Below are 26,702 nucleotides of genomic sequence, written 5' to 3'. Positions count from 1 at the left end.
ATAGGTCCACTGCTTGCTTACTACACAGAAAATAAAAATTATTTCATAACAATGTTGGTTCTACAGATTTAACTACTATCATCCAATTTAGGAAAGCTAAAATTTAACACAATGTTGCAGAAAAGCATACTGATTTTTATTTTTATGTTTGTCTGGGGTTTTGTTTTGATTAGCATCTTAGTTTGAGTCTTGATACAATCTAATGTAGGTTAATCTCTAAATAGCAAGCATTAAAATAAAACCTATGGAAACCAAATTTTTGGCTATGTTTCCTGAAACACCTTCAGCTTTAAGCCCAAAAAGAGGTTGGACTTTCAACTACCCATTTTTACTAACATAGTCCTACTTTTAGAATCAAACACATTATTATCAACATCTGTTAGCAGAAAGCAGTTACAAAGACATTAGCCAATGTTTGGGGCATCTTTTCTTTCAACTTTTTTCCCTTATTACCATTTTACATACTAGGACTGCATGGAAGCTTAGATGTGATATTACATCACAATGACAGCTTACTGTAAGAGGAATAACTGAGTTCTCTTTGCAATCACCTTCTCAGTGCCAGCCAGAGAGCTAATGGGAAGCCTGAAAGCTTCCCTAAGAATGAAAGGACTCACATCACTGTTATTGCAGTAAACAGCTTTGCTACAAATCCAAAGCTTTGAAGTTCTCACTGTAAAACATCTGCCCTTAATTCAGCAGTTGAAAATCCTTTGACTCTACACACAAACCTCTCAGTCAACCCTGTCAAGTTACCTATATTTTGACACTCTGCAGAGTCTAATAGAGATTTTCAAGCCTGCCATGTAATACAATCTGAGCTGTTGGCAGCTACAATTGACTTCACATGCCATGTCTCTCTGATCTCTGCTGCTAACAATACTTTGTCAACAGATGTCATCACATGTAATTGTCAAGAAGAGCCAATGCATGTGTTGCTCACTTCTTAGATTTCCTTCCAAAGATATACAGTATGTATATTATGCAGGCAGGCCCATTATAGCAATTCAAACACTGTTAAAGTGGACTGGTTGTTCTATAAGTTTGCTTCAGTGTTCATTTTTAAAATAAATGCATGCAACTTGCTTGTGGAAAGGGGTTTGATTGAAAAAGGAAAAAAAAAAAAGAAAAAAAAGCCCCTAAAACTGCCCACTGTTCCTTCCTACCTGCCCATGAATAGATGACAATTCTTTGGCAGCTGGAGAAGGTGCAATCTTGTATCCCTGGCTAGACTCTTTGGCAGTTTAACCACAGTGTTATAACGATTAAACTTTACAGCATGGAGGCTCATGGCAACCCGTGAAATCCCCTAGGTGCTTCTCTATAGCACTTGAACATACATAAGAAAATGTTCCAGTATAATTTCCAGCCCACAAATGCTGAACTTGAAGATATGGGTGTCTGCAAAATGAAAACATCTGTGTGCCCTGCCCAAATGAATATCAAATGCATGGAAATTGTGCTTCATTTAAAAAAATATGCTATCTAATCCTGTTATGAATAGAAATGTACATAGCTGTCTGGTCAGTTGCATTTAGATCAGTTGATATGGTCAACTCTCTTCTCAGAAAAGTAGCAGTATGCTAGTCACACAATAAAAAATATATTCTTACTAGAGCAAAATTATCCACTATTCCCCCACATCAGAATTATTCCACTCTCAAATACAATGAAAAGATAAAATATTTAGAGGCTACATTAGCCAAAAGGAACAATTCATAAATAAACTCTAGTTTACAGTGTGCTATACAATTAATTACATGCCAATTTTCTGATATAATCACAAGTGAACAGTTCTGAGAAACTCAAGAAGAGGGCTTATTTTAAAAAAGCAGCTTTATCACAAGTACATATCTAAATAAAAACTTTTCAGTCTCAAAATGATTGATCAATATTATTATGAATTACTGAAAATCAGATATTGATCTTATTTCAAACTATATACACTTTCATAGAAATGTAAACTTTACATGGCAGTGCACAAAGAAAAGGACTTAAGCAAACTGCCATGTTAAACAATGATTCAGGAATGTGCAGTATGAGGGATTCATGTTTCCATCAGTGGTGCTTAAAGCAGTAAAGTAAGAACAAAAACTTGAAGAAAATATAGGGATTTTTTGTTTGTTTGTTTTTAACATAATGGATGAGATTTCAGAAACCTACAATTCAGTTAACCTGTAAATTACTCCAAGAGATAAAACATATCCCTTTTATATGTAAAAATAATGCTACCAAATGCTTTTGAAAAAAGGGCCATTCAGGTCAGATTTAGACAGATACCATTTTGGAAAGAACATGAGGCCTTACAAGTAGAAGAACATTCAAAAATATGCAGCCTGTAAAATAACATTAAAAAATAAAAAGAACTCAGACCATTACTTAAATCAGCAGGTAGATCTACAGTAGCATGTTCTCAGTATGAATCTGCTCGTTAAATATATATATACATACACAATTTCCTATGCTGACAGCTGCTGTAAAATTTTTTGTAAAAAGCTCCTAAATGCAGCAGAGATTTGATTTCCAACTATATTGTTACACTGCTTATATAGGAGGGGAGAGATAAAAAGTATCAGCATGAACTTTCTGGTTTTACAGCTCTGAAGAATTTAGTTTCTATTCTTGTTACTCATGACAGCACTGAAATTGCATCTGCCAGAGTGATTACATGTTTTTACTGAATTGCTTTAAAGCCTGAGTCTCACACATGTGCCAGGGTTCACTTAAGGTTCCCATTTCTCTTGCAAGTGACCACATCAAAGCTTTTGTCTATAACCAATTTTCTTTTACTCTGAAATGGCAAATATTCTCCAGTATGAAAAAAGCTGAACAGAACTAATTTGATTACTCATGCATGTATGCTTCTAGTCACCAATTAAATATCTTTTGACTGCTTCAAACATTTCTTCCCAAAGCTCCAGACAGCTTCAAATTAAAGTCAACTGGGAGAAATGGATCACTGTGATGTGATGTGGGATCACTTTCCTTCATGTGGGAAGTGCTAGGGAACAGCAGGAAAAGCTGGGAAAACCAAAAGAAATGTCAGAACATAAGATGAGTGAGGCAGTCTGGGAAAGACACTGACAATGAAAGCAGTGGAGGTGCTGGGCCACTTGGGGCCATTTGGCATTCAACCCTGGCCACTACAGCCTGCTTCTCCTGGAACGTACCCTAAATTAAAAGGATCCTTAAGCACAAGGAACTTCTCTGATTCCTCAACTCTTTTTACCATTTCTCTTTCCTTTTTTCCTGTTACAAAAGATGTAGCCCAAAATAACAGAATATACCTGAAAAGTGAAAAACCCAAAGGGAAAAATAGTGCATTTCTGTTCTAGCCCTTTTTCCCCCTTACTTGCATTTTAATGGTCAAAATTTTTAGTACTAATGAAAAAAGAGAAAAGTATGCATTACACTTACTATGTTTTTATGAAGGTGACAAGGCTCTCACATGAAAAAGAAGCAGAGTTAAAAGGGGATCTTCTCCAGATAAGAAATGTTATGTTATTGAAATGTGAGAGCACAACTTAATAATCTGAACTGGCATACCCCTGCAAATTTTTGTAGCTGTCTCACAGCTTTGGGGGAAAAAGCAACCATGAAATTCAATTGGTTTTTGACCGAAAACATCAAAGGAAATCAAAGGTTAAGTGCTGTCAATGTCACATAAAACCAAAACTAAATCACCTTTTTTTAAAAGTTGTCCATTTTCTTCACAAGCTGTCAGTTAATTCTTTTTCTAAATCATGTCTAACCTTATACTTAATGTAAACTACCAGCTAAGGAAACTATCTATCAAGGATTCCTGCAAATTCTGTGCAAAGACCTTGTGAAAAACAAAGAAATCAATTAGCTAAATAATTAGGCAAAACATAGCCTATAACAACCAGCCTCTGTGTTATACCCATAAAGGTTAAATTTCCCAATAACTTGGATTTTGGGAGGTTTTTTTTTGCCTGGGAAAGATAAAAGTCTTTTTTAAACCTGGAACAAAATGTTCCCCGAAAATACCTACTGATTCTTAGGGTCTGAGCCCTTCTAGTTTATAAAGTCTGGAAATCAGACTTTCCCCACTCCTTTGGATGCTTTCCTAGCACAGGCTCTTTCCTTTGGGTTGCCATTAACCCTACCCTGCCTGACATCACCTTCCATGATTTTGGCTAGAGCACAGAGCATTCCAAGAACTAAAGATGAGACACAAGCACAGTTTTGGATCTGGATGCTCCAAATCTATCAAGCATATGTATTGAGATCTCTGAAGATGAAAAATCATTACTGCACTTTTGTAAATATGTATTCAGCATTTCTATAACAGCAGCAGCACACTGTGGTGCACTAAGTAGCCCCAAGAGACATGGTAATTCTGGGTAGTAAAAGAAAATTACCACAACTCACTTATCAAAGCTTGTATAAATATTGTAGGTCTGGCAAATTTTTTTTTGTCTTCTGATGCTACTACTAACATAGATGAGATTTGTGTAGTTTTGCTATACTGTAAATTCAGTTTAGTAAAGATGAGGACAGCACTGAAGAGAATAATTAACAAATTTTTGCATCAAAAACTGATTCATTTCAGTTCTGTTTAAATTCAATTAGGAGAATAGGCAGCACAGATTTTTACTTTATACAGTGGTCAATTGACTAGGAAGAACCCAAAAATGTTGCATTATATACTTAATCACTATAACTTTAATGTACAGAACAGGTACAGATTGTCTATAACATCGATAGTTATCCCTAAGACCTGAAGTCAAAGGACTCCCTAGAGAATTGTGGTAACTGTAATAAATACTAAAACTGTATGACAGAAAATATACTCCATGAAGGAGTACAAATAAATGTACCTAATGAACTCACTTTACATATCAGCATGTCAATTTAACACTGATTTCCTAACCTGTCATAATAACAATTTTCAAGTTGTAAACAAAGAACTGGTGAGGAGGGGTTGCTATTCTTTTCTGGGTTAGTACAAAGATGTATAATGTTTTCCTTCTCACACTGATAATACATAAATCAACTGACATAAATACTGACAACACATAAATTTACAGGCAATATACCACTTAATCCTCTTAAACTGTGATTAATATTGTACATATGCATCCTCTTTGAAATACCTTTTCTTCTCCTACTTTGTGGCCAAACTATGGATGTATGTATTTGTCTAAAAACAATGGCCTAAACTTCTACTCTTCCTTCCTCTGTTTATGTGGGCCTCTGCATTTCTCATACAGAACATGTTAGGGCTTAGCTGTCTGTTTCTTAATTTCTGCTGCATCTATCACCTTTCTGTTGATCTTTCCATTCAACCATTTATTTTTAGAAAAATGGATTTAAAGAATTTAATTCTGTCTATAATGTGCTTCCGCATTACTGTCTTTGAACTGACTAAATTTATGTTAGAGAATCCCTTACGAGTTACATAATGATCATGAAATGTTTATATCCTGATTCCTTGCCCATGTTGTTTGAGATCAGTTTCAGGTTCCACAAGTTCAGGTGGTCTCCCTTTGTGTTAACAGATACCAGTCTCCTGAATCACACTGAGGTCCAGATAGAGTTTATTTCATTCCACTAGCATTTGATGTAAAAACCTACATCAGACGCTGAGTGGGGGCTGGAAAAGATCTGGCAGCTGGCATGAGTGGGAGTAAGCAGCCTAAGGACAGTGTGCAAAATGCAGCAATGAATGACACCTCCATTTTTGTCAGAAACTGAGCCTGGGCTTGCTAAAGAATCTGATCTGCTTCTTAAAACTGTATTTCTTACCTGCAATTCTTTCTTATTGCTACTTTCAGCACTGCTGTGAATTGAAATTCAGTACAAATGGGGCTCATTAATATCTGAAAAAGGAGGGCAAGTTATCACCCTCAGTCTCATCATTCTTCGTGACTGAAGTCTGAATCTGATTTAGAGCTGAGTAGCTGTGAACCTTCTTTGCTTTACTCATGCTCAGTGACTACCTACAGAATGCATAGGATTTTAAACACATACATTCATATGCATATACTAGTATGCACAATATGCTGAAGTACTTAATCTAAGTCCCCAAAAGAAAAAAAAAATAGAATCACAAACATAATACTAGAATCATTAATATATTTTTTATATTTCAAGGAATGATACTTTAAGTAGACTAACATAGATATTAACATATATAACAAATACACATAACAAAGCTACTAAATAAACTTGCTAAAAGGGGAAAAAATCTCTACTAAGCCAAGATCTGTTTATGCAGTATATAGCATTGGGGCCTCTAAGGTCCCAATCCCCAGTTGAGGCCAATAATCCTCAAATCCTATTGATTAGAAATTAATCAGAACCACAAAATATTCCTTTTGTAATACTGGAAGGATTTTTGAAGACAAAATTTTGGTTCTGTGATTAATATAGATAACTATAAGTTAAGAGAATAATATCTCATAATTCAAAACATTAACACTTAATTATGATGAGCAGATATCAAAATTACTTGCCTATTACAACAAGGTCCTCTTGATGACATTACATTTTGCTTTAGAAGGACCTTTAGTTGATGTCTCTTAAAAACATGAAGAAACAAATATATTTGGCAGAAGCCTAAATATAAGTGAGTGCAGATCCTGCTTTTGCACATGTGGCTCTGAACAAAACAGTTTCCAGCCAGAGTTGTCTTTTCATTATTGTCTGTGTGTAGCAGTTCTCCTCAGATGCTAAAACACGTATTTCAGGACAGACTGCTGCAATTCCATAGTGAAAGTAATTCTTTAGAATAAAAATCATTTAGCAAAGATGTCACACTTAAAATAATTCCATTTCTATTCCTGTTAGGAAAAGTGGCAAAAGACAGAGGGTAATCTACAACATGACCACTGGGGGTCATTCATTTTACACAAATGTTCCACTATGGTAAAGTATTTACTGGTTTTTAGGAGGAGTAATATTTTAATAGAACTAATTATTTCCAAAGATAAGAACACTCAAATATTATTATTCATATATTAACAAGCTGTGTTCTTTAATTTTAAATGGTTAATGGGAAAAAATAATACAACATTCCTTAAAGATCCAATCACCATAATATCAAGAAACTGAAAAAGACAAACACAACATTTAATATATATGAAGAAATAAAATTTTAAAAACTTCAAGCAACACCTTTTCCAGATTTTCTGTTACATTTGTAAGAGGACTAGGAGGAAACTGCTCAGACACACATTATGAAAAATGAAACAATGTGAACTCTGATTTACCTACTTTGTTTTGCTTCTATCAGATGGTCAACAATACTTCTAAACACTCCATATGGAAGACTCAATGAAAAGAGACCTGAATGCTAGCACTGAGAGAAAACATTTGATTCATGAAACTGTCTGTGCTAAATAAAATCCAATACAATCCTTAGAAGCATAAATGCTATATACCTGGTTTGACAGTCAACCATAAATATGACTTAAAAATCCAACTGCTGTTTAAAAATAAGACAAATGTAACATGCTCAGCAAAGACTGAAAAATTTTAAACTATGAAAATAGATATTAGATACCTGTATCTAACATCTAAAATTTTTACAACTTCAGGGAGTAGCTAATTTTATCTTACATATAAGCTTCATATATATACGTATTTACATGTATTCAGTTAAGAAAATGAAGCATACTAAATCTGTGGGCTTTTTCAGTAAGAAATTACCAGTCATACATTGACAATAAATGATCTTGATTTCATTTTTCCAGTGAAATACTAAATGTAGTTACCTACTTGTCAAACAGTATCTGCACATGTAAACAGATCACTAGACATACTTCCCAAAATTTAATTTTAAAACTTTAAGATTTTTTTCCAGCATAATAATTCCACTAGGTATCCTGGCTGCTGATTTTTGATCAAGAAATCATATGCTTACAGAAAAAGACCAGGCTACCATTTCAGTTTCTATTCTGGCTCATTACTAGCTCCAGTTTATTGCTTTTCATTCTCTACCAGGCATATCTACTTTCCTATGGGGACACTAATTACTATTAAGAGCACATAAACCAAGTCAGTATAAAAATAATAATACACTTTTTAAAAAAAAATTACCTCTCTAAAATTATAGGGTTTATAAACTATACTAACAGATTTACTCCCACATAAGCACAATAAACCTAATGAGCAGTGACACGAACACAAAAACAAGCCAAAACAACTCCATACAACCCACAGCCTTAAGACTACTCCTCTCTCTCCCATCTTCAACATTCCAAAATTACTTTTGCTACAGATTCCTTTTTCTTTTTTTTTTTAGTCATCTGCAAGCGCTGAAATCTCAACAGGCCTTTTAGACTTGGCAAGATAATTTTTTCCTTTGCCAAAGGAGGAGGAAGTTCATACAGTAATACCACCAAAAATCAAATGTGGATATTTTATAGTGGGAAGAATCACTCCCTGTCTTTCTTTACATTTCCGAGCATGCTTGGCATGCTCATTTCCATTGGTTTTAGTCAATTAGGCTGAGTTGCTCATTTTAGAAACAACATTTTTTTTTAATTTGCTTTAGGAGCAAGTAATTTCCACTGGGAAAAAAGAAAAAAATAAAAACCAACCTACATCTTCTGCATAAGGTATCTTTAATAACGAAAATTATCCCAACACCCCAAATGCTTCTTAAGCTCTTGGTCTGACAATAACAAAAAATGCCTCAGCAACATTACCTCTTTTAATAATTTCTTTGGGAATGCTATAATCTCATAATAGAACCATGATGCATATCTTTTTGTCCACTAATTTATTACTATGCTTTCTAAACCTGTATCACAATCTGCCAATATATTTGATTGTTGGAAAATTGAGGTTATGAGTGACATGAGTATGAGCTGCCCTGAGAATAAGTGAAAAAGAAGCAATCTCCATAAAAAGAAATTGTACCTGACAGGATTCCCCTCTATAAAGTGGAAATTATCCGAAGCTTGATAAAGAAATTAGAAAGGAAATATCAGAAAGGTTGCTTACTCTGTTTTTAAATCACACACCCAGCCCCCACATTTATCATAGTGCAAATCTGTTTACATTTACAGTACTCCAAGAATACATGGAGCAAAGTCAGAATTCAGATGTCTCCAAAATACTTCACTTGGTGTAGTTACAATTTACCACAGTTTAGAATTAAACTGATGTAAGAAATATTTCCTAGAATAAGGATCTGTCTAAATGCCGTTGAGTGGCTAATTGAAGAAGAGCTGTTCTTCTGGGACCCCCTCAGGACACTGACCTGCCCTAACTTGTCAGCTGTCCTGGGAAGCTCACCTTCAGTAAATGGCATCTTGCCTCTTTTGCACACACCAATCTATGGGCCTGTGGCCACAGAGGACAGTTAAAAGCTGCAAGTGATGGTCATATTTGGGATAGCTAAGAGGAGGTTCTTATTCACTCTTCTTATCAATGTACCTCGTGCAAATTATACCTTCACACAAAGTCAATCTGTTGTAGGTTACTTACTTGAATTCTGATTTTACCTAATTAATTTTGCAGATGAGATATGCCTGACATTGCTGGACCCAGGAAAACTTAAGTCTCTTGTTACTTGATAAAAAAAAAAGTAACATTACTCATAAAAAAAATAAGAAAATTTTTCAAAAATCAAGAAGCTTCAGATAATCAAGGTCACAGACTTACATGACTAGTTCTAAAGTATGGTATGAGGCAGAGAGTAGAGGATGATTAAAAACAATGAAATCTCAGAAAGAGAAAACAAATCCCATCAAAATCATGTCCAAATTACTATTTTTCACTAAGACAGCAAAGTCCAACCAAATGGCTGAAAAGGGGGGAAGATGGGAGACACAGTGAACATGTGGCAGAACCAATAAACACAGCAGTTTTTCAGGAAATACATGTTTGTCACAGACATTTCTCTCAAGCCACTCTTCAAGAGATCAGAAAAATCATTTTTCTGTCCTACTTCCTACCATATCATATACTGCAATATAGAAAGATATTAAGCTATAGAATCCAAAGGAGGGTAATAACAAAGATGGTGAAAGGCTTGAAGGGACACCATGCGAGGAGCAGCTGAGGTCCCTTGGTCTGTTCAGCCTGGACAAGAGAAATTGAGGGCAGACCTCACTGCAGTCACAACTTCCTCCTGGGGGGAAGAGGAAGGGCAGGCACTGATCTCTGCTCTGTGGTGACAGTGACAGGACCCAAGGGAATGTCCTGAAGCTGAGTCAGGGGAGGTTTAGGTTGGATATCAGGAAATGGTTCTTCACCAGAGGGTGGCTGGAACAGCGCCCCAGGGCAGAGGTCACAGCACCGGCCTGACAGAGCTCAAGCAGTGTTTGGACAAAGCTCTCAGGCACAGGGTGTGACTCTTGGGGATGATTCTGTCCAAGGCCAGGAGTTGGACTCGATCTTTGTGGGTTCCTTCCAAGTGAGCATTGTCTGAGATTCTGTGATGGTTCTTTGTAATGCAATATTTCACATAACAATAATTAGTGCTGCCAGATGGTGCTCTGTTACTGCACAGTACGCGCAGCAAGATCTGAAATACTTTTATACTTCTTTTGAATTTATTTTCGTAGTGACAAAAAAAAAGGAAGGTTCCAAAACATCTCCCCCCACCCCAAAAAAAAAAAAAAAAAGGCAATGCTTGATATGCATGCAGTGTCACAAGGAGGAACAGAAAATAGACTCCCTACAGTTCCTTGGGAAGTCCCAGCCTGAGTAACCAGAGGAAGGGAACTTTGGCTTCACTGACTCACATCAAGATGTTCCAGGGATATTTTTTTTGTTGTTATTCTCATTTTTGATCTAAACATTAAAAAACCCAAACCACAATTCTTTCTGTATCAATATGAATTCATTTCCTAATTACTGCATACCTTTTCCATGTTGTGCCTTTCATCCAGCAAGATCAAACTATAGAAATAAATAAGTCTACTGTAAGCTCTCACTGCATTACAGAAACTGAGACAGAGAAAACAGGTTTTCCTCTTTCATATAAGTCATCACTGAATGTAACATGGGATGTAGATCAATGAATATAAGCAGTATTGTTTGGAAAACTTTTGCTGTGTGGGTTGGTTTTTGAGGGGTGGGTTTTTGGTTGTTGTTTTTTTTTTTCCCTCCAAACACTGTTGCTAGGACACAGGGTTGTGAACAGCGACAGGATATATTTTCCAGGACATAAATGGCAATGAGTCTATATTCCATTTAAACTACTGAATGCCTTAAGCAGGAGGGAGGTACTTGTATCTGCTTTCTGTCAACTTAATATTTTAAACAAAGATGTGTAGGATTAGTGGGCTTTGAAATGGAGTTAAAGTTGTTTTTTTTTTAATGCAGTGATACAGCCTTTAGGTAGGTATAGTTGCATCAAAGCACTAATAAAATACAGATGGAATTAATATTTCTCAAAACAGACTAGAAAATGTAAATATTTTAAAAAATTGATGTAATGTGCATTTCTGTAGTAGACCAACCCCAAAACTTGGATTTATTTTTATCCTTCTATCCTTTCTATTTACAGGCTTTTACAAGCAGTAAAAAACTAATGCTACTGCTGTGAAAATATCCAGAAGAAACAGAAACACACATTTTTTGTTCTATTCATCAAAGACTTTTTCTTAATATTCTGTACATTACAGGAGCTGTGAGACAAACTGGGGGAACAAAGAGAATATTTCAGCCACTACAGAAAAGTATTGTGCAGATCTATGTGCACAGACTATTCAGATCTATTCAAGTTTTAAGAACCCATTTTCAGAATGGTTATTTCTACACAAACACAGAAAAATACAGCATTATGCAATATATGCTAACCAGCACATATAATATGTGAGCATGAATACAGCTATCACTGAAGACAGGTTTCAGCAGTTGGAAAGAAATTAAATTCTGGGCATCAGTTCAAATAATACGCAGCTTCTGCAATGCGAACTGAAGGAAAAGTTTTCTTCATGACTAATAGCACGATATACTTTGTGTATTGACTAAATGGGCAGCAGTAAAAGCAGAGAGCACTACATTAATTCTGCCTTTCATAAATAAATACCATGCTTTTCATAAATAGCCAGAGGAGAAAAAGAAAATGCAGGTATGCATTGAAATGAAGCACTCAAAAATCACTGAAAATTTATGTCCAGTAGTACCCAATACGGACCACAAAATACTCAAACTGAAATGGCACATATGAAATAAAAGTACCAAAGAGTTCAGGGGGGAAAAACCCCAAAAACCTGCTACAATGGTTCAGTCTAAGACATTGTACTATTTTATAAAACTGAAAATGAGCTTGTTAAATTAATACCAAAAAAGGGGTATTAAAATGTGGTTTTAACAAGTCTAGAAATAGCTCTACAAAACATTAGCGGAAATATCATCAACAGGGAAAAAAAAAAAAAGAGGTATATGGAAGATAAAGCCAAAGATTTAGATTAAAAGCTAAGACATATTTTTAAAATCAAGGTAAGTTAACCACTGCAAGTAGTTCTCCAGGCAAATGGAAAACTTTGTATCACACCACATCTAAAATTAAGTCTACGTATCTTTCTGATCATAAGACATTTGTTTAAAGCACAATACTGAATAAACTGTTATATTGAGAAATGTGACAAAATGACCAGAATAGGCCCTTTGGCTCAAATTCCAGAACCAGTGGTATTTCACAATCTCATTTAGCCTTTTCCCCAGTCTACAACCACAGGAATTTAAAAAATAAACTATTTAAGAAATCCTTAACCTAACATACCATAATGTCTTCATATGCATCTAAGAATTAAATTAATCAAGTGAAGTATGTCCTAGTTTTATTAGAGATAAGTAATCACCAATAGTGGTTCAAGAGGAGTTTATTTTTTAGCTTTATTTCATCTTTATAAATTTCCAAAGTCAATAAACAATAGAATCCATTTCAACGGATGTTTTCTTCATTTAGCATTCTCAATTAAAAGAATATCCCTGATACCCTGTCGCAATTTAATTTTAATTAAGGTAAACCAAGATAATCCTGAACCTACTTTCAGTCTTTTCTATTTTTGCTTGTATTCTACTCCCTTAATTTTATACCAAATTTTTGCAATGCTTCAATCTACAGGAAAAGTGTAATACTGTAAAAATTTAATCTGACTTTATACAGAGACTAGTAATCTGGCTAATGCTAAGAATAGTAATTTTTTTATTTATTGACTTTTGTACAAGTTTATGAGTCCTATTTCTCACCTGAATTTCATCATATCAACAAAATGCAAATCACTGACACCAAATTTCAAATGTGAGGTGGGAAAAATTTGAGCTTAAGTTAGCAAAGAGCTTTACAAGAATTTAAGTATTGGTGTTATTCAGAAAGATTATTTGCAGTGATGAATGGATATTCTGTAAATAATAGGATACTGACTGTTGACACCAGTATCTACTTCTGGTTTTTAAAATATAAGTCACCCATGAGTGTTGTGATGAACATGACTCTGAATAGCAAACCAGCCATCAGTTATCTGAGTTCAGATACATGTCACCTTTTACTCAGAATTAATACTGTTTAACAGTATAAATATAAGTAATACCAAAAGATACTTCATATAATCCATATAATGTTCCTCTTAGAATTCCATTTTTATTACAGGAATGGATGGAAACTGAGCCACCTTGGTTGAAAAATTATATTTTTCAGCAGAGATGGAGTATAATTAAGGCAAATTTAAATAATTACATGAAAATAGAAAATCAAGTTGTTTTGAGAAAATATTAGGCTCAAAATGATGGCAAATGAAAAGGCTAAAAATGGTAACATATGGCTGATGCAGTATCTTTTGTCTATTAGCATCAGACTTACATTTCTTAAAGAACCTTAGAGTATCACAGTTTCCAGCAAACTCATGCCATTTCCTGAATTGTAAGAATTGATTACTTTAAGGATGTTGAGCTGGCATAAAATTCACTATTTCTAATGCTTATCGAAGTACAAAACCTGTGAGAAAAACAAATCTTCAAATGTCTAAGAAAAACCATTGTAGCAATAGGGTTTTATGCATCATATAATTGTCCCACTGCAGGGGTTGTCCCCCAGTTTCAAGGCCTAATAATTCCCATCAGCAGCAGATGAATGAATATGCCATGAGCTAAAAATCTTGCCAAAGAACAGCCTGCTCCACTCCCTGTAATTGCACTAGATTTGATAAGAGTAATAAAAAACTTTATGAATGTAAAAGTGAGCAAGGTGTACTACAATGCCACAAATTGCCATTTTAATATTAATCACATTTGTATTTAATACTTTCTCCTATTGAGGCTTGTATAGGGTACTCTATCACATGTACCTGGTGCTGAACACAGCTGACTAATTCTTATCACTGTTCTCGTGCAGCACCATCTCTGTGCCTCACTGATAAAAGATAACAATATTGTAATGCTCCATTACAAATTTTCTTCTGTGCACAGTAATTAGACCTTACAATTCCCTTTGTGAAGCTGGTTTTCTGTCAGGTCTTTGAGGATTAAAAAAAATAAAATAAAAAAAAAGGGTAGGGGGTGGCACAGAAGAAAGGTGAGATAGTGATGTTTGCTACATTGCACCGGGGATCTAGAAAGGACTCAAAATGCTCACAAAGAACAGGGAAGGGAGGAAAGCCTGCAGGTATTCATGTTCATCTATATGGGATTTCCCTTTTCTTTTTTTCAGTATTGTTGGATTCCAGCTCTGGTATTTACTGAAGAGAGAGAGCTCTTTTCCTCCTGGTTGCCTAATTAACATGGCACAGTTGGCCCTGTGACTCTGTCAGAAATGACACATGCGTCAAAAGTGGAATGGGTGTCCTTGCTGCAAGGAATTCTATTTTTAAGCAGAAATGACTCATCAACTACTGGGGTGTCCCAAAAGCTACAATTTGTCAAGCTGTCAGGAGAAAAGGAAGGGGAAAAATAAGCAAAAGAGGTCACATCTTTATTTGTATCTGTAGCTTAAAAAGCAGAGGGCTAAGGCTGATTATACATTTAACTCCACTCTAAAAAGCAATTTTCTATGCAAACCATGTTTTGATAACAGCATTATGGTCTGGCATTTTTAAAACCTCAGCTGAGTTATCTCCTCTTCTAGATTATATAGATTTGGGAATTGGTCCAGTGCTAAGGAAGAATGCTTCTATAGCTCAGTGTGAACAACTAATCTGTCTACAGGGAAAGAAACCATGGGACAAAATATTTGCAGATGCATTGTCAGATGCCTTGAGATGAAACAAAAAATGCAGACATTCTTTTGGAATGTGGGAAAAAAAAAGGAAAGATTCTAACACGTAAATCAATTATACACTGGTGGGGTTTTTGAAAGAATTTGAATTGTAATTTAAGAATATGTTCCCGTAGCAATACTGGGAACACATCAAGCAACATGGTATGAGTTTATGAAAACAGAGAAGTGAAACTGAGCAGGCCATAAATGTGATTTATACAGTTTCCTTACACAAACTGACCTTCAAATTGTTGTGTAGGTGGTGAAAACCAACATGGGGCCGGTTTCCTGAGAACTTGTTTGCAGTCAAAGTTACCAGAACCTAAGCTATTAAATCTAAGCAAATAAATGCTAATCTAAATATTTTTATCCATATTTCTTAAGTCAGATCCAAGTCATTATCCAAAAAATGCATATGTAAGCATAACAGTGTCAATGCGCTTATTTTATTGATGCTCAAGAAACAGTGAATTATTATTCAGAGACAACAATAATTAGTAAATTGTAATTCATGCCAGCAAGCAAGCTTGGGCTTCAGATGCTGCATAACATGTAGTGCTGCAACATAAATATAATTTTCAAAATAAATACAAATTTAAAAGACTAGCAAACCACAGGAATGAGAAACTGAGATGTTCTATTACAATCGGTTTTTACCCATAGTCACGGGTAGAATTTTTTAAAGGACATTGATTCAGGGGTTTTTAGGTAACAGACATAACTTTTAACACTCGGGTTTCACTGGACTCAGAAACTTGAGTTCATGCAGAGATATGAATTGCATATGGTATCAAAACTAATGCAAGTTTTATGCAAGCAGGGCAGCAGGAGATAAATTCCTTAACTTAAAACATCGTTTAGAAGTATGGTTTTCTAAACATGCCTGAGTATGCCTGACATCTGCCTTCAGATGAACCTCCAGGTGAAAGACCTTACTCTTGCACAAATCAAACTTTGAGATCCTGCCCTACAGAAGCTAATGGAATTTAGAGCAGATGGGAATAATCTTCCCAAAACAGAACTAGAAATCAATGAAGACTGCCAGGAATCAACTAGAAGCAGCTGTCAATTTGCAGTTCTTTTTCAGCCTGATGTTTAACCTGATGCCTTTGGATTTCTCAGTACACACAAGCAGAAGCAACTCATTGGAAAAGAAAGATTCAGTTTGGCACACAGTGTTATTCAAATGTCCTTTAACAACAGGCACTTGCTTGGAGAAAACCTGCCAGGTGAGGCAAAGATCTGCTACAGCCTTTGTCAAGCCTTGCCCACTTGAAGGAGTTCAGGTATCCCACATGAAGCACAACAGCATACAAAACCAAACCACCCCTCAGCAGAGAGAAAAGAATTTGACTCAAAAGCATATTATAACATCCATGTCCAAAAGAAATTTATTTCTTGCTAACAGCTCCAGAACAAGCAGTAAACTCACTTGCCATAAATACCACTTGTCACAAAGTGTTAGAATGGACTTGGAACACAGTAGGGGGAAAAAGAAATTTCTACCTTGTGGTACTACCTATTTGTTGTACTTGTTATTAATTTTCAGATACGAAATAAGATGCTAGCATCTAACATGAAATTGTCAGAAACATTCATGTATGTCTACACACAGCTTCCAGATTTAAAAAAACAAAGGCAAAAAAAAACCCCAAAACACTCACAGACCAGTCACACTAAATGACCAAAATGTTATCTCAGTAATTGTGGCTCTGAACTGCAAAGCAACACGTTATGAAAAAACGTCTGCCCTGAGCTAGGATCACACATCTTCTCTGGGCTTGGATCCATTTGTCTTCTGAGAGTATCTGAGTTTATAATAATATCAGTAACAAACTGTTTTACAAAAGATGAAGGTTTAAAATGCTCACTTTTTCTCCATGGCAGTTATAGTCAAAAAATTATTCCTGTAAGATTGAAATTGTATAGACACCCTTGACACTCTTGCAGGCTTAGATCTTCAGAGCAACACAATGTGGTCTTAATTTCCTTCTAGCCTCCCAGGCTACATAGTTAGCTTTACATTGCAGAAGACATAATAATCAGATATGCCAACATCCTACCAACCAAAACACCACCAAGTATAACTTGCACAAGCCAAATACCAGTCATGCAGGAAATTCCACGATCATCCTATGGTTCTCTTTTCCAATATTTCCCCACTGTCACAGCTATCAAACTTTCCTTAAGTTCCAAACTAAATTTGCAAAGTCACAAATGATATAGATTTTATCATGGCTCCAAACACCATAGAGAGTGTGAGTACCATTCCACTTCCCTACTGGAACAGTGCCATGTCTGCCCTCCCTAAACCAGAGGGTGTGACATTTTAGTGTAAAATCCTGCTTCTTTGAAAAAGCCTTGTAATATAAATATAGCTAACAAGGTATTCAAATTTGACAACACCTAAGTCAGACCTCCATTTCCAATTAATTTCCTCCATTCATTCTTCAAAGAGAGAAACTTGAGAGAGCAGCATGTCTTACTCTCCTAAAAAGTGCTGTCTTAAAAATGTGCCAGAGGTACAGATTTTTGCCCAGACTGAAATCAGATTTCTGCCAATTAACTAGAAACTGGAGAAGGAAAAACCAATGGCCAAATGTTTAAAAAAAAAAAACATTACTACATTCCACCTAACCCTTAAAAAAGAAGGATCTGATGCCTGAAATACAGTACTGCCATCTGTCTAAGAGATGACAAGAATTTAAACTATATAAGAATTTGCTTATGAAAAAGTGAGGACTTAGCTATTTAATGATCAAACTCTTAAGCCTGCTGTGTTCAGTATAAACACATTAATTTAAGTGACAGATATTTACTTAAAGGCCTATCTAGCAACATTTTCATACAAATAAAGTCAGTAAATATCACTGCACGTACAAAGTTTTGCTATTTCAGATTACTGACTTATTTGTGGTACAATAAAATTATCCAAACTTGAACTTCAGTGATTCCTTAGCATGGCATGCAACTGGCTGCAGCTGGAAAGCAGCTTTGCAGAAAATGACCTGAGTCAAGAAGTTCACTCCAAGCCACGCATGGGCTCTTGCATTAAAGAAGGCCAGCAGCATTTTCCAGGCTGCTTTAGGAAATGTGTCTCCAGCACAAAGATACAGGCACAGGGGAGTGAGACCAGAGAGAGGCACAAAGATGTTAAAGAACTGGAGCCTTGTCATATGAGGAGGGCTGAGAGACTCTTCTGACAAAGGCTCAAATAATCTTACCAAAACCTATAAACACTTTAAAGAGCCTCCTTCAGGTACTAAGAAAAGAGAGTCAAACTCCACTCAATGGTACTCAGTGGCAGTTACTGGGATCTTTTACAAGGCCCAACACTTCAGAAAAGTAGTCCCACTGGAATTTCTCATCATCAAGGTTGTGCATTACAATTACTAAGAATTTCTGTAGAACACCAAGGGATAGAAACAATACCCAAAAATTTCCCCAGAGCTTGATTTGCCAATTATTATGAAAGAACTCTATTTTTGTTTGCCATTTTATCATTCACAGTGTTGCTCATTTAATTCATTTGCAACAATTCATTTTCATTATTTAGCAAACACAAACTACTGGCATTGATTAACAGAAGCTTCATTACAGTGGTTTATCTAGAGAACTCAGAATATTTCCACATTGCCTAACCAGAGACTCTGTACCATGAGCAAAAATCAGTGTAATCCAATGTTATTTCATTAACGTGATAAACACATACAGAGGAATTTCCTTTATTCATTATTATAATCTCCTAAATAAATTGGAGGAGTTGTTCAGGTAGTGTTATACAAATTTTATCTGCATATAATTTGCCAAACTCAAGGTCTCTGAACATGTCAGAGAATGAATGCAAACACTGAGCTAAGAGACTGATAGTACATAAATCATGCATCTAATTTTTCAGTATGCCTCACTACATCCAGATTTTTTTAATAATTCAAGACAATACACGATTGGTGGTTAAGGGACAATGTCTAACAACAAAACTAGGAGACATATAATCATACCTAATCCCTTTGTCCTAGAGAAGCAAGTGCATAGTAACACATGGACAATCATTTCCAGGTGGTTTTTTCCCTCCACTGTGGCCTGTTTCTTTTGGTTTTTGCCTTATAATAATCATATCACTGCTGCTGCTGGATTTGACTCATAATTAACACCATCTGTGCCTAACAAAGACCTTCAATCATCCTGGTATTCAGTTGCCTGCAGAGGCCATGCATTGAGCTGCTCACCCACCTGGCTTCCACTGCAGCATGCTAATGAAAGCAATGAATCTTAGCTATGGACACTTTCCCAGCAAAATTTGCAGAGCAGTGAAGAAAATTAAAGATCATTGTCACAACTAAGGCTTTCTTCTGGAAATCACTTTTCAATTAAAGCAATAATGGTGTACACTCAGCACCGACTACAAGCACAGTAAAGATAAAATTAAAATACTTAAGACCAAAAATGTTACTTAATGATGTATCAGTTTAAAGAGTATGGACTGAGGCTTGATGAACACAAACTTTGTGATTTGCTGAGAATCAGCAGTAGGAACAACTGAAGTTACAATTCTGTTATAATACTAAAACCCACGTTACTTCAAAATAAATACTTACAAGAAATTCACTTATATATTTCAGCTAAATTTTCTCTGAATCAGAAAATTACACCTATCACTCCATTTGACAAGTGAGCAATTAATATAACTAAGGGGAATTAAAAGTTTCTTTTTCCCTTTTTATGTAAAAAATAGGTGAAGAGAACACATATAAACTGGATTTCCTTCAGTGCGAAACAAAATTTATCAGCTCACAGAAACAGATGCAGTGCTAACAAAATTAAAATTAGCAAAATATTAAAATTTTACAATGCCACCAGCTGCAAGGTACTGTGGTAGACTCCCCTCACAAGAATGCAGGGAATAATAAGGGAATAATAATGTTTTAAGCTACTTGCCAATTCACAGACCATTGAAATTTTAGCAATTTCAGCAATGGTAAATATAATCTAACCTTTCCTTGAACCAGATCCCAGAATTTTAAGTCAACTTCTACATCTCTTAGTCATGCATAACAAAAAAAAAAAAAAATATACATATATATGTGTATATATTTTAATTCAACCGCGTACTTAGCATGAAGGAACGTTCCTGTAGCCACTTAGTGTGGATTAACGAGTGTACTAAGGCAAACTTTATAAACATAATTAAAATACTTTTGCATGAGTAGATTTCACTATAAGCAGGAAGGCTTAAAATAAAGTTTAGTACAATTGAAGTCCTACTCACTTAACTCCTCAAATATGAAGATTGAAAGGCTATTTAAAATCTGTGCACACCCAAAATACTGGTAAATACATACTTGGGAGTACAGAACTATGAACTGCACAGGATGTCCTCAGCAAAATGATACAGCATAGCCCTAAACTGGTTACTTGAGGGGGAAAAAAAAAAAAAAAAAATCAATATTTTACTTTTCTATGTCTTGCAAATTGAAAAGAAATAATACATTCCAAAAAAGAGACTGTAACCTGAAAGCTATAGTAAAATCAAAGCTTTTTCTATTAACTGATTTCTGATCCTATTAGACTCATCTTCATTTTTTTTATACATCAGGCCAATGAGATCCATTTAAAATTCAGATGTAGCATTGTTGATTTACAAATTAAATTAAAATTGCTGTTTCCTTGAAGGGCCATGAAACCGAGAGGGAATCATCAAAAATGTTCTGCAGATTATTCCAGTTAAAATGGAAAAGCTTAAGGACTTGTAATGAAAATGAGATTGGGATCTAAAACCACTTGAGTGTTTATGTTTACATAGACTTGGACTTACAGAACTATTCAGATAAACTTCATACCTCATACATGTCTGTAAAAGGGGTAACACAGACTACACAAATGAAAAAGATGTGAATTCTCCCGGGCAGTAACACTGTATCTGTAATAAATTTGAATGAATAATCCTCACCAGGCCTGCAGTATTTTTGTAGAAGATTTTGCTGAGCAAAATCAAATGTCTCTCAAAAGACAAAACACGGAAGCAGGAGCAAACAAGCAGGAAAGCCAAACACAGTACACTATCACAACTTAGCCTCAAATGATCCCACAAGAGAATTCCTAAGGACACAAAGGGCTGCTTTCAGGGGGGAAAAAAAATTCTAGTAAGACTTTCCAAGATAATTTGCTAATGACACTTTTCTCCTTGTGCTCTCACACAGGAAACTTCTCAAACAAAATACAGAGATTTCCAATGCATCCTTCCTTCCTAATTTATTCCTATGCAATGGCAAGAAACCAGCATGAATCCTCCAAAACAAGAAATCAGACTTTTCATTTTGCAATGTTTTGGTAAGTAAGTTCTAGTATAGTATCTCTGACATGTTTCCAGCTAAATTGCTACTGAACAAGTAGACAAAATCACCTGGGTTGGAATCATGAAGTCTAACTGTTAGCATAGGTAAAACAGACTTGCTTCACCCTAAATAATAAAGACAACAGCCAAAAAATGAACTCAAAGGCACCACAGGAGATAGAAGAAGCACAAGAAAACTGTTTTCCTCGAGGGAATCACAATCCTTTCAAAAAGTCATCCACATACAAAATAATTTGACCAAATTCTCAAAGGAATGACTTTTTACAAGCATGCACTTGCAGATCTTAAATACACTGATATAACACTCTATTTGATTCTGCATTGCTGAAGTGGGTGTCAGGTCAGCAGAATAAAATTAAGCAGAACTTTTCCCTTTAGGGATATATATGGGGTGTTTCTAACGTGAATTAATCCACTAAGAATTTACAAAAAAAAACCACCAAAAAGACCAAGATGTGAGTATAGAACTAAAAAAGAGTAAGAGGGGAGAAAGGAGGAGAAACTGAAGAAAAAGTGTGCAACTACAGTATGCTAACTTGAGGTTCCTCAATTTAAACTGCAGCACAAGTTAAATATTGACTGAAAGCCAAGAGAAATGCCCAGTTAGAACACTTGTTGATCAAGAAATCAATAAGCTGGTAGTAGTACATGGATTGTGTGGCCCAAAGAAAGCTCAAGTCTCCCATGTTGTCAGCTTTGCTCTTCTTGAGGAAAAGAATCAAAGACTCAAAAATGCAGTGCCAAAAATTCATCATATATTCCATTAACTTCAGAAAAAGCAATTACCCTGACACATCGCTGTAGTTTGATCTGAAATTGAAACATAAGTAAGAACAGGTTTTAATCTATTCCACACTTTTGACCTGGAATTATCAGGTATCCAGGAGCTTTGCCACTTTGCTTTAAAAAGTTTTGCAAATATCTTCAGGAAGGAACCACTTTACATACTTCAGTGGTGACATATTAAGGAAAAATTGCTAAAATCAACAGAAACACTCATTGCAATGTTAAGAAGGAAAACCAATTGTCCTCACTTCAAGGGAGCTCAAGACAGAACTTGAGTTTTCCCACCACGTGGCTCCTCTCCACAAAGAAAACCTCTGCTTTAGTTATTTGCATTATCCTTAACACATCTATGGCTTCAAACTCGCACAACACAGAGCTGGCATCCACGTATCCAAGAATGCCTTTTGCTGGTGCCACCACATCCCAAATATCGGGACGTACGGATATCAGCAGAGGAATGTCTGATTTTCTGAGTCACAGAATGACTGTTTTAGAGCATTACTACTATCATTACGGACAGTAGGCAGGCTCACATGGACTGACTCTGGTGTACAATCTTAACAGTTGCAGTAATGGAAAACCTTAAACTAGCTCAGAGAAAGCATGAGCATGTCATCATAGAACTTTAAATTGCTATTGATTCTTCAGAATATCACGCTCCCAAAAGAACTGTATTCAAGGAAGAATATTTTTTTAAGTTCCTTTTTACTAATTTCTTCTGTGTTAGGCTACCAGTGTGCCTGTTACAACACTGACAGTGCCCAGCTCAATGTGAACACAAGAGTGGAGTATGAACAGTATCAGAATATGGTCTGACTTATCTTGTTTGTATCAAACCACCACACAGCCTGATAAAACTTTCTTCTGCCTGGCCAAAACCACACCACTGTATGATAACATCCGAGTAAACCTAAAACATACTGAGATGCTTTGCAGACCATGAGTAGTTCACCTTATGGTGGTAGAAACCTATCACGCTCAGAAGCTGGAAATACAGAGATGCTCATACTGTCTAATTCATGCAGAGGTTTTCACAAGTGTTCTTGTCAGTCTCCCCAGATGCTTTTTACTCCTCCAAACTGCAATTTTCTGACAAATATTTTTAGTCTTTATTTCTTACCCTAGTCTTGATTTTGAAAGAAAGATTCTGCACATGTGTAATGAATATAAAAACTGTAATTTTGCAAGAGTATGTATAATCTCAATACACAAAAGTAGTTTTCCTCTCCATTCTACAGATCCAATGTAACTGTGTTCAATTCAGTTTATGTAATTTTTTTCCCATTCTTGAGTTATTTTTGTAGAACCTTTGCTATTATAGAGTTCTTTGCACTCAGGCAATGAGATCAAGCACTGATTTGAAGTAGATGAATGGAGAAATTCAGAGATGTATAATTGCTGCAGGAAAGGAGAGAAAGGAACATGTACTCAAATACTCACTTTGATGAATCTATGAAGTATATTACAAGAGCACCAATACTAAGAGCGAAGACTAAGACAACCTACAAAAGAAAAGAAAAGAGTAATTATTTAACAGCATTAACCATTTATTCTTTTACATACAAAAACAACAAAAAAAAAGACATCAAAAATAAATCATAAGCTAGTTTAATTTCAGCTCTGATTTTCTTAAGGAAATTAGTCCTACTTGAGCTTCAAACATTATATATTATCATAGAATCTTTCTTGCATTAAAAAGAGACAGAAAAATCTGGCTTTACCAGACCTCTTCTTCAGGATTGCTCATTGGTACAAAAACCAGGAGTGACCAAACTTCCATTATATACATGGATGTGAAACCCACAGGAAAACTGTAAGAATGCACTCATGTCCATAGGGACTACAGTGAACTGTCAAACAGTTTAAAGCAAAACTTGATGCAGCACATGATAAAAGTTATGACTTTTGTTGACAGTCTTAACATTTAAAGCTACAGATGAGTACTGGAATAAAAACATCTTGATTCAATACAGGCTTCAGACTTCTTTCTGAAGCTGCTGTATTATGAACAAGCCTGAGTGAGGATCACAGTGCAAGGAGGGGACACACAAGGTTTTCATTATAAGTGGACTTTCTGAAACAGTGTAGACATTGCTCTGCTCCCAGCTGTCACTCAGTGCTGTAAAGGCAGCACCGGAAGCAAGATATAATTATTACATAACCAAACTCTGAAGTTCTGCATGGCCAATATCAAAAATATACATATCTTCAATAAAATAGTCATTAATGTATGAATGTTACATAATTAACACTAATTGTTAAAATAACTATTCAACTGAAAGCCTAAATGATTTTTCCTTACTTTTATATCCTGCTGACCATAATATTTTTTACTTTGTGAATGTTTGAAAAAGAGTATTTTGCCTGAGTACAAGTATCTGTTGTCTTGTCTGATGCATTATCACCTGAACCAGTGAGATCTGTCCATCAAATTCAAGAATCAAAGCATGAAATTCATTGAAATAACATTTTTACTACCCAAGTCTAACATATTTGTGTTAACATCTAGAGTTGAAATCTTCTTTCATTGTGTACAGGTGTTGCAAGGTGAAATTAAATGCATATCAACTGGTAGTAGTCTCACCATCACAAGAAATTATAGTGGTGAATAGAACTTGTGGATTGTTATCTGACAACATACCCCAAATTATGATTAGCAGCCATCCCAAGGCCCATTTTCCTCTGAATTAAGATAGTGGGAATCATATTATTATGCACACTCTGCCCTACCTGTTGGAATATTCCAAGCTAGATACAATCACGGTTTCAATCTGAATCAAATCTGCTCCATTATTTATTATCAATCCATTTCAAGGAAAGTCTGCATTTTTAAAAAACAAAATTTTAAAGAGTGCTGAGTGTTCTGAGAACACAGAGCTTACAATTTTGGCAAAAATTTTGCTTTTTCCCAAACCAGTTTTAAACACAGCTATTTACTTTCAAATAATTTAAAGTCAAGTATTAGTGGTAATGTTTTATCCTGCATTCTGTGGAATCATTTCTATAGTAACAGCACCCTCAAAGCCACTATTAAATATAGGTATCTCTTTAAAAAAATCAGGAAAGAAAACAGCAATGACAAAACAATAAAAAGCAAACAATCTATAAATAACAGAAGAAAGTAAAGAAGAAAAAACAACCATAAAAAAAGCGACAGAACAAAGGAGATTTACCCTATGGTAGGAGTTTTGGGTTGCAGAATGCTGAGATGGCCACTTAATGCTGGAAATGAAAATTTAAAAACTAAGATTGTAATCCATTTGGGACTCTATAAATACTCTTCTTATTCATTCAAGTTTCACAAAGCACACAAGGGCTTTGTAAAACTTTTATTTTCCTTTTCACATAGCAAGTCTCGAGTTATGACTTTCAGTCATTTCCTCTGACCCAAAGGAGTCCTGTAGAGCAAACCCAGCAAAACACTGCATCAGCCTTACACTTCAGTTATAGCCAATCCTTTGTTAATCATCACTGTGCTGGCTCAATGTTACAGGGATTCTGGGTGAGACCTTCCAAAACACTTAAGGCTTTCAGATGTCCTGTGACGGTTCATGTAACTGCCACTAAAATGCAAAAAACATATAGATATATATTTATATACACACCTGATTTTAAACCAAGGCTTATTTTGTCTTCTCTTGCCTTGAAACACATACCTAACATGATACATAATGTCTCAAAGAACTACAGAAAGGGTATCAGAAGAGAATGGAATATGAAACTCCATTTGTTTTTCCTGCTAGTAGAGAAACACATTTTTCCTTCGCTAAGTGACAGGGGAGTTGAGCTGAAATTGAAACCATCAAGTGTGTGGGAAAAGCAGACCCTGAACCAATCAGGTTAAAGTTATAGTAAAATAAAAAAAAAATAGATTTTAACAAACCCCAAACTCCTGTATGCTATATGATAATATCTCAGATGCAAGTTTTTTGTATTCCCATTTAAAGAACGTGGAGTGTAACCTGGTTATTCAGACCCAGGATGACACTTACTGAGTTTGCTCTAGTGTTCCCTAGGTTGCCAGGGGAGATAATATCTGTTTTAGAGACCTTACTAGGCTAGAGGGGCGTCCCAAGCATAGACCCATACCCCAAATTCACAGCAACTAAAATCTGAGAGAAGGAAAAGCACGTATGTATGTGAATTACTGCCTTTCTGGTTAACTAGGCCATGGCAAGAAGTTTGCTTCCTTTGTTTATTATTTCAATGTGTTTGCCAAAACATTGCAATTGCTACACATCTATTATAACCCTTCTGTACAGAAGGAAAGAATCCTTTAATTTATAATAGCTTGCTGTTTGTATAAGATTGAGAAATGTGGACTCATATGCTAACATCTATACTGACTAAGCACTTACTAACAAATTAAAAATAAACACC

The 26,702-nt window shown here is 35.4% G+C and overlaps 1 protein-coding gene across 26 annotated transcripts in view; it reads right to left on the bottom strand.

Annotated features, from left to right (window-relative positions):
• KCNMA1 (potassium calcium-activated channel subfamily M alpha 1) overlaps window positions 1-26,702 on the bottom strand; it is a 415,833-nt gene that overhangs the window by 209,502 nt on the left and 179,629 nt on the right. For all 26 annotated transcript variants that reach the window (XM_071438814.1, XM_071438813.1, XM_071438807.1 and 23 more), the window contains one exon: window positions 23,763-23,824. In XM_071438814.1, coding sequence (XP_071294915.1) covers window positions 23,763-23,824 — 62 coding nt within the window. The remainder of the gene's footprint in view (window positions 1-23,762; window positions 23,825-26,702) is intronic.

The sequence above is a fragment of the Agelaius tricolor genome, unplaced genomic scaffold, assembly GCF_023055355.1.
Source record: "Agelaius tricolor isolate 1412-34295 unplaced genomic scaffold, bAgeTri1.0.p SCAF_13, whole genome shotgun sequence".
Classification (NCBI taxonomy): Eukaryota; Metazoa; Chordata; class Aves; order Passeriformes; family Icteridae; genus Agelaius; species Agelaius tricolor.
This window is presented reverse-complemented; position numbering and strand designations above follow the sequence as displayed.